This window comes from Thunnus thynnus, chromosome 16, assembly GCF_963924715.1.
Source record: "Thunnus thynnus chromosome 16, fThuThy2.1, whole genome shotgun sequence".
NCBI lineage: Eukaryota > Metazoa > Chordata > Actinopteri > Scombriformes > Scombridae > Thunnus > Thunnus thynnus.
Window position 1 is genome coordinate 10918782 of NC_089532.1, and position 9505 is coordinate 10928286.

The 9505-nt window shown below is 36.9% G+C and overlaps 2 gene segments (V, D, J or C); both read right to left on the reverse strand.

Moving 5' to 3' along the window:
• Window positions 1-882: 882 nt before the first annotated feature.
• Window positions 883-2385, reverse strand: LOC137200086 (Ig lambda-1 chain C region-like). The segment is given in 2 exon segments: window positions 883-1443; window positions 2354-2385. A coding segment is annotated over 1 exon segment (312 nt).
• Window positions 2386-6745: 4360 nt separating this feature from the next.
• On the reverse strand, window positions 6746-7892 carry LOC137200128 (Ig lambda-1 chain C region-like). The segment is given in 1 exon segment: window positions 6746-7892. A coding segment is annotated over 1 exon segment (312 nt).
• Between the last annotated feature and the right edge of the window lie 1613 nt (window positions 7893-9505).

Genomic DNA, 9505 nt, shown 5'->3' on the forward strand with positions numbered 1-9505 from the left:
ATTCAGCAGCACAAAACAATCTACTGTAACAGTTTCATCTAAAAAAGTTTTTGATTCAGAAATGATAAATATGTTATACTTTATATTTCATATTATATTGTTACACATACTATAAAATAATGAATAGAAACCTGACTTGATGTTGAAGTGAAGCATGTTGGAAAGATGAGGTATAATAATGGCATGAATATGCATTTCTCATGAATAATATATCACACAATACACACAAAGATAGTGATTTACTATAATATTCAATTTTATTTTATTGGTTACATGTTTGACTAATTAAAAAATGGTTATATTGAAACATAATGGCAATGCATCAGAATATGAGTAAGATTAGTGAGAGAAAACTGAATACACATCAAGATAGAGTCATGATTTTGCACAAATAGTTGAACAGAGTAGATCTGTAGCCTCATCAATATCTCTGAACTACAACACACCTACTGTAGAAGAAAGAGGGAGGAATACATCTTTACTCAGCTACATGGATTCAATTCTTTATTTGTATTTTTTGTAATAGAGAAACATCTTTTGACACTAAATCATGTTTTTTTTTTCACATTTACTCTCAGCAGAAGAGCTCTGACAAATGTTGCCTGATCACATATTTCAGTCATGATTTTTTCAACACTGAAAATCTAATTCCAAAATATATTTTCCAAGTTTTTTAATCATGATATAAATTTGTATTTAAAAAAAAAAATTCTTGTTACTACATTATTCTCCTTCCATTACCAGTTAAAATGTTGTTAATTAACTTTGTTACTTAAGTCCGAAGCTTTTCAATTTCCACAGAGAGGAGAATCAGTTAAAGTTGTAAAACCTTTTCATTTCTTACCACTCTTCATAAGATAAAAGAACAAAATATTTATAATGTTTTCTTTCATCAGTGCAAGCTTTATTAGCAAAAACATCAATCATCAACAGGACAGTTATTAAGCACACTCACATCTAGCTGCTGAGCTACACACATTACTCTCTAAGTTGTTGTTGTTCTTTGTCACACAAAGCTTCAGTTTACTCTACAGACATTAAAACTCATATTGATCAGATGAGCAGGTGTGTTCCTCCTGCTCCCCCCAGACACAGCTCCTGTCCTGGGCTTCAGCCAGCCCCTCTAGCCCTTACACTGGCTCCTGTGGAGGGACTTGGTCTGGCTGTGGTCATGATGGAGGACCTTGCAGGAGTACAGCTCTCCTTCCATCCAGCGCTCCTGGCTCAGGCTCAGGATGCTGCTGCTGCTGTAGCGTCCGCTCTTCTCCTCCTCTGAGCTGCTCAGGACCCCCTCTGTCACCTCTCTACCGTCCACCTCCCAGCTCACCACGGCTCCCTGAGGAGAGTAGCCGGTCAGCAGGCAGGCCAGCGTGGCCGAGCCTCCAGAGAGCTGCTGAGAGGAGGGGGGAAGCAGAGAGACTGAGGGCCTGACCATGGGGCCAGCTGGAGGGGAGAGCAGAGACACACAAGGAGCAGATTAACTTCTACTGTAGGACAGACAGCTGAGTTATGATACATGACAGAGGTTAACAATGCTGTGGATTAACTGTGTGTGTGACACTGTGATCAGACAGAGGAGAGGCAGTGAGAAATGGGAGGAAATGAGGGTTTTGTTAATAAAGCTAAATGGTGTTTGTACTTTTGACATTTAAAGCAATGAATCTATTGTGGCAAATCATCATAAATCACTAAGAATCAGAAAATATACAACATGAGGCAGGTGTAAATGTAACAATTTTTTAAAATGAATGAACGATAAATGAAATCTTCATATCTGCTTTATAATGTTTAATGATTTTCTTGATGAGTTTATATAAAAGTTAAGAGGTGAAACACTAATGTGTGATTACAGTTAAAGACTTTGTCATCTGTCTGTTTCACTTCCTTTTCTCAACATCAAACTAACCAACTGTGAACACAAACTACAGCAAAACTGGATCTAAATATAAACTCATTTATTTGTTTTACAGAAACCAACATCATATTTTAGATCTTAAAATTGTTTCAATGTTAAAAAATAATGAATAAAGTTAAAGTTATTGTTTGGTTGTTAAAATGTTTGTCAGAGAAATTTTACAAGGACATTTTGTGAAGCAAACAATTGACTAAAAGTAAAATATATGAAAATTAGATTTTTTTTTTTACAAATATGTCATCATAACACCATCTACAATAATAAACAATTAATAATATCTGCACAAAGTTTTCTCCAAACTTCAGCTGAGCTTAATGCAAAGTGAAAAATACCCATAATATATAAATTACCCCAAATAAATACTAGTTTTATCACATTCTGGTGCAAAACTCGATATAATATCTTATGTTGTAGAAATGAGAAATCTCTGGTACTTACAGTTAATGATGAGTTTGGTTCCTCCACCAAAAGTCCACCACAGTGATACAAACTCATTAAGTGGCCGTACAAAAACCTCCTGCACTGTGAACAAGCATCTATCCACTGAAAAGTCACTTTATTTTCTGCTCAAACTGGATAATTAACATTTTATCAAATGTATAAAATGTTTTCATTGATTTAGTTTTAAATTTCCTCATGAATCAAAATATTTTACATCATTTTTATGAAATTTTGTACAAGTGACACAAAACAGGTTGATTTGCCCTGTAACAAATTCAGATTGTAAACATGTTACATATTTGAGACAATGTTAAATAAACACAACATTTCTAAATAATCATAAATATAATTAATCATAAATTACAGAATGAGTATATAGTGTATTTGTGAAACCTTGTATGTAAAACAAATTAAATAAATAGATACCAACCACTCCCATTGAAACAAATGTTGTAAATCCTCAAATTTGTTAACAAAAGAAGTTATTTTATTCCATTAAGATCATAGATGGTGTAAATCCAAACAGTATTTCTCCTGATTTTGTTTCCCATGTTGCCTTCAGTCTGTTGAGAGCAGAGAAATCATTTCCATAGAGAGGAGGCTTTGCATCGTCAGCTGATCCTCCAGTGAACTGAGAAGGTTTATAGTCCTGTGAGTTCAACACTGCAGGACTCAGATCTGTCAGTCAACACAACAGAAAGCACAACCACCATGACTCTCATCACCATCCTCATCTGGACGCTGGCCTGCTGCTGTTTTACAGGTTTATTCACTCAGCAACATTTCAAACATGATGTGTTTCCTTTTCTGTCATTAATTTCTGCTGATAAATGAAAGATTTGTTTCTGTCTGCAGGATGCAGCGGTCAGGTGACTGTGACTCAACCTCCAGTAGTGACATTTACTCCAGGATCCACTGTCACTCTGACCTGTAAGATCAGCCAAGCTGTGTACAGGTGGTCTCCTGGCAAAGAGAGTATGTCCTGGTATCAACAGAAATCTGGACAGACTACAAAACTCCTGATAAAATTTGCAAGCACACGTGAATCAGGAACACCAGCTCGGTTTAGTGGCAGTGGAAGCAGCTCTGACTTCTCTTTGACCATCAGTGGAGTTCAGACTGAAGATGCAGCAGTTTACTACTGTAAGAGTCACCACAGTGGCCTGCTGCTGTTTTACGGGTTCATTCACTCAGCAACATTTCAAACATGATGTGCTGCCTTTTCTGTCATTAATTTCTGCTGATAAATGAAAGATTTGTTTCTGTCTGCAGGATGCAGCGGTCAGGTGACTGTGACTCAACCTCCAGTAGTGACATCTACTCCAGGATCCACTGTCACTCTGACCTGTAAAACCAGCCAGGCTGTTGCTAGATATAGTTATGGAGATGCTATGTACTGGTATCAACAGAAATCTGGAAAGACTCCAAAACTCCTAATAAAATATGCAAGCATACGTGAATCAGGAACACCAGCTCGGTTTAGCGGCAGTGGAAGCAGCGCTGACTTCTCTTTGACCATCAGTGGAGTTCAGACTGAAGATGCAGCAGTTTACTACTGTCAGAGTTACCACTATATAAGCAGTGCTGATGTGTTCACACAGTGATTTGTAGTCGTACAAAAACCTCCCTCAGTCAGACTGCAGAGACACTGAGCTGTTACAGCAGGAACCGACTGCAGCTGCTGAAGAGGAAGAGACTCTGACACAGACCACTGAACACAGAGCTGACAGTAACCTCACCAAGCACAAACTGTACCAATCACAAACAACATGTACACATGAATATATTTTATATTTTTAAATATCTTCCTTTTATTCCATGTCAAAAAGTGTGAAACTGACATTGAAACTATCCATCATGATGTTCATTTTCCACATACAGTGATATCAGAAGTTGTGGGGAAAAAAAACCCAAAAAACTGAACATTTTCCACAATCTAGAAACTTAGACACACATCAACATGTTGTTTGTCACTTGAAAACATTATTCACTGGACATTCACAGATATTTGCTGATTCACTGTCTTGTTGACTGATACAAACTCTCATATCTGTCAGTTAAAGACAAAGCAAGAGCCAGTAGCCAGTTAGCTTAGCTTAGTATAACAACTGGAAACAGAGGGAAACAGCTAGCAACTTATTACTCAACTTTTCAGATAAATCAAATACCAAATATACAATATAACATACTTTAATTAGAGTAGAAACCTGTTAAGTGTGAAGGGAAAGAGTTGGTCACCTAAAACGCTGAGCAGGCCCTAAAGTGAGATAAAATGGGTTTAAATTCCTGCCTTTGTGCTAACAACAACAATAATAAAAATGATTGTGAAAACAGAGAAATCAAAATCAATCAAATGTTGGGTCAGATCATGCTGAGTTAAGTGTTCATCCAATCTGCCAGCAGGTGGAGCCATACAACCTAAACAACATAATAAAGAGGATAAAGTCAATGTTTTCTGGATGAACTTTGAATTAGAATGATCCTCTGTAGAGGTTGATCTCTCACTCCTCCTCACCTCTGCTCTTTCTGTTTCACAACAACAGGTGTGTGTTTGCCTTCTTAAATGTATTTTGCATGACTTTCATGCATCACTGCTCCTCAGAGTTTAAGTTCTTGTGTCACAGAGAGTCTGAACTGTTTTCATGCACTCACACTGAAAACTGCATCAGGATGATGTCGCCAATAACTCTGCTGGTCATGTTGGGTTTTCTGAGTCAGGGTGAGAGATTCTGAAAATGTTTGGTGCAAATCCAGTCTGTGTTCTCCCTTTTACTTTTGCTTAAATGTCTTTTCTATTTTTCTCTCCCATCACAACCTGAACTGCTTCTCCATTGGCTATAGGCTATAATATTTACTCTTTAAGATTTTTCATTTCTCATTTCAGAGTCTTCTGCCAACAGTTTTCTGACTCAGACTGACAAATCCAAGTCTGTTAGTCTTGGAGGGACGGTGACCATCAGCGCCACAGGGAGTTCAGATATTGCTTATCTCAGTTGGTACCTTCAGAAACCTGGACAAGCCCCCAAACTTCTTATATACGACGATTCCACTCTAAACTCAGGAACTCCATCTCGATTCAGTGGCAGTAGATCTGGTTTTGACTTCACTCTGACCATCAGTGGTGTTCAGGCTGAAGATGTTGGAGATTACTACTGTCTGAGTTTACATACTGATTTAACGTTCACACAGTGATTTATAGCCGTACAAAAACCTCCTTCAGTTTGACTGAAGTGAAAACGGCCTGCTGCAGCTGCAGAGGGTTGATGAAGAGACTGTGATGAGGATAACTGGTCGAGTGAACACAACACTGTGACTCTGACACACAAGAGTCATCAAGCAGAACCACAATGAACCCAAATTAGACTGAAACAAACTGAAAGACATTTTCCAACCTGCAGTTTTTAAGTTAAATCTTCATCATTATTTCACATCATTTCAAGAACAGAGTTGTTGTAAGAATATATCCTCTGACAGCAACAAAATTCAACAATATTTCCACCAATAGTTTTACATTCAGCAGCACAAAACAATCTACTGTAACAGTTTCATCTAAAAACGTTTTTGATTCAGAAATGATAAATATGTTATACTTTATATTTCATATTATATTGTTACACATACTATAAAATAATGAATAGAAACCTGACTTGATGTTGAAGTGAAGCATGTTGGAAAGATGAGGTATAATACTGGCATGAATATGCATTTCTCATGAATCATATATCAGAAAATACACACAAAGATAGTGATTTACTATAATATTCAATTTTATTTTATTGGTTACATGTTTGACTGATTAAAAAATGGTTATATTGAAACATAATGGCAATGCATCAGAATATGAGTAAGATTAGTGAGAGAAAACTGAATACACATCAAGATAGAGTCATGATTTTGCACAAACAGTTGAACAGAGTAGATCTGTAGCCTCATCAATATCTCTGAACTACAACACACCTACTGGAGAAGAAAGAGGGAGAAATACATCTTCACTCAGCTACATAGATTCAATTCTTTTCTTGTATTTTTTGTAATAGAGAAACATCTTTCGACACCAAATCATGTTTTTTTTCCACATTTACTCTCAGCAGAAGAGCTCTGACAAATGTTGCCTGATCACATATTTCAGTCATGATTTTTTCAATACTGAAAATCTAATTCCAAAATATATTTTCCAAATTTTTAAATCATGATATAAATTTGTATTTAAAAAAAAACATTATTGATACTACATTATTCTACTTCCATTATCAGTTAAAATGTTAATTAATTTTGTCACTTAAGTCTGAAGCTTTTCAATTTCCACAGAGAGGAGAATCAGTTAAAGTTGTAAAACCTTTTCATTTCTTATCACTCTTCATAAGATAAAAGAACAAAATATTTATAATGTTTTCTTTCATCAGTGCAAGCTTTATTAGCAAAAACATCAATCATCAACAGGACAGTTATTAAGCACACTCACATCTAGCTGCTGAGCTACACACATTACTCTCTAAGTTGTTGTTGTTCTTTGTCACACAAAGCTTCAGTTTACTCTACAGACATTAAAACTCATATTGATCAGATGAGCAGGTGTGTTCCTCCTGCTCCCCCCAGACACAGCTCCTGTCCTGGGCTTCAGCCAGCCCCTCTAGCCCTTACACTGGCTCCTGTGGAGGGACTGGGTCTGGGTGTGGTCCTGATGGAGGACCTTGCAGGAGTACACCTCTCCTTCCATCCAGCGCTCCTGGCTCAGACTCAGGATGCTGCTGCTGCTGTAGCGTCCGCTCTTCTCCTCCTCTGAGCTGCTCAGGACCCCCTCTGTCACCTCTCTACCGTCCACCTCCCAGCTCACCACGGCTCCCTGAGGAGAGTAGCCGGTCAGCAGGCAGGCCAGCGTGGCCGAGCCCCCAGAGAGCTGCTGAGAAGAGGGGGGAAGCAGAGAGACTGAGGGCCTGACCATGGGGCCAGCTGGAGGGGAGAGCAGAGACACACAAGGAGCAGATTAACTTCTACTGTAGGACAGACAGCTGAGTTATGATACATGACAGAGGTTAACAATGCTGTGGATTAACTGTGTGTGTGACACTGTGATCAGACAGAGGAGAGGCAGTGAGAAATGGGAGGAAATGAGGGTTTTGTTAAAAAAGCTAAATGGTGTTTGTACTTGTAATTTTGACATTTAAAGCAATGAATCTATTGTAGCAAATCATCATAAATCACTAAGAATCAGACAATATACAACATGAGTTAGGTTCAAATGTAATGATTCATTTCATTTAATGATCATTAAATTAAATCTAAATGTGTTAGAGTAAATAATTATTCTTGCAATGATTTTCTTGATGAGTTTATATAAAAGTTAAGAGGTGAAACACTAATGTGTGATTACAGTTAAAGACTTTGTCATCTGTCTGTTTCACTTCCTTTTCTCAACATCAAACTAACCAACTGTGAACACAAACTACAGCAAAACTGGATCTAAATATAAACTCATTTATTTGTTTAACAAAAACCAACATTATATTTTAAATCTAAAAATTGTTTGAATGTTAAAAAATAATGAATAAAGTTAAATTTATTGTTTGGTTGTTTAAATGTTTGTCAGAGAAATTTTACAACAACATTTTGTGAAACAAACAATTGACTAAAAGTAAAATATATGAAAATTAAATTTTTTTTGTTGCAAATATGTCATCATAACACCATCTACAATAATAAACAATTAATAATATCTGCACAAAGTTTTCTCCAAACTTCAGCTGAGCTTAATGCAAAGTGAAAAATACCCATAATATATAAATTACCCCAAATAAATACTAGTTTTATCACGTTCTGGTGCAAAACTCGGTATAATATATTATGTTGTAGAAATGAGAAATCTCTGGTACTTACAGTTAATGATGAGTTTGGTTCCTCCACCAAAAGTCAACCACAGTGATACAAACTCATTAAGTGGCCGTACAAAAACCTCCTGCACTGTGAACAAGCATCTATCCACTGAAAAAAACTCTGTTTTTAAAAATTACAGAGCAACACTTATACTTTATCAAATCTACAATACACTTTTAATAATGTAGATTGAAATTATTGTATGAAACAAGATTATTTATTTAATTTTTCTTTACTTTTCTACATCAGATAGAAAAAGGATTACAGTCTACTTGCAACAAAGTCATCACAATTTCATATCTGTTAACAATAATACATGGTTAAATGAACATGATGCTTTTTTAATAAAATAGATTTACAATCTCATATTAATCAGAAATGAAATATATTATTTATCTACAATAAACCCTGTAAGTCAGTTAAAGGCAGACAAACAGACACATCATACCAACCACAGTCGACACAAACTTTTCCATAAATCCTCAACTGCACTTCTATAAATATAATTTTCCATTAAGATCATAGATGGTGTAAATCCAAACAGTATTTCTCCTGATTTTGTGTCCCACGTTGCCTTCAGTCTGTTGAGAGCAGAGAAATCATTTCCATAGAGAGGAGGCTTTGCATCGTCAGCTGATCCTCCAGTGAACTGAGAGGGTTTATAGTCCTGTGAGTTCAACACTGCAGGACTCAGATCTGTCAGTCAACACAGCAGAAAGCACAACCACCATGACTCTCATCACCATCCTCATCTGGACGCTGGCCTGCTGCTGTTTTACAGGTTCATTCACTCAGCAACATTTCAAACATGATGTGTTTCCTTTTCTGTCATTTATTTCTGCTGATAAATGAAAGATTTGTTTCTGTCTGCAGGATGCAGCGGTCAGGTGACTGTGACTCAACCTCCAGTAGTGACATCTACTCCAGGATCTACTGTCACTCTGACCTGTAAAACCAGCCAGGCTGTTTTTAGATATAGTAGTGGAGATTATATGTTCTGGTATCAACAGAAATCTGGACAGGCTCCAAAACTCCTAATAAAATTTGCAAGCACACGTGAATCAGGAACACCAGCTCGGTTTAGTGGCAGTGGAAGCAGCTCTGACTTCTCTTTGACCATCAGTGGAGTTCAGACTGAAGATGCAGCAGTTTACTACTGTCAGAGTTACCACAGTAGTTGGCCGTTCACACAGTTATTTGTAGTCGTACAAAAACCTCCCTCAGTCAGACTGCAGAGACACTGAGCTGTTACAGCAGGAACCGACTGCAGCTGCTGAA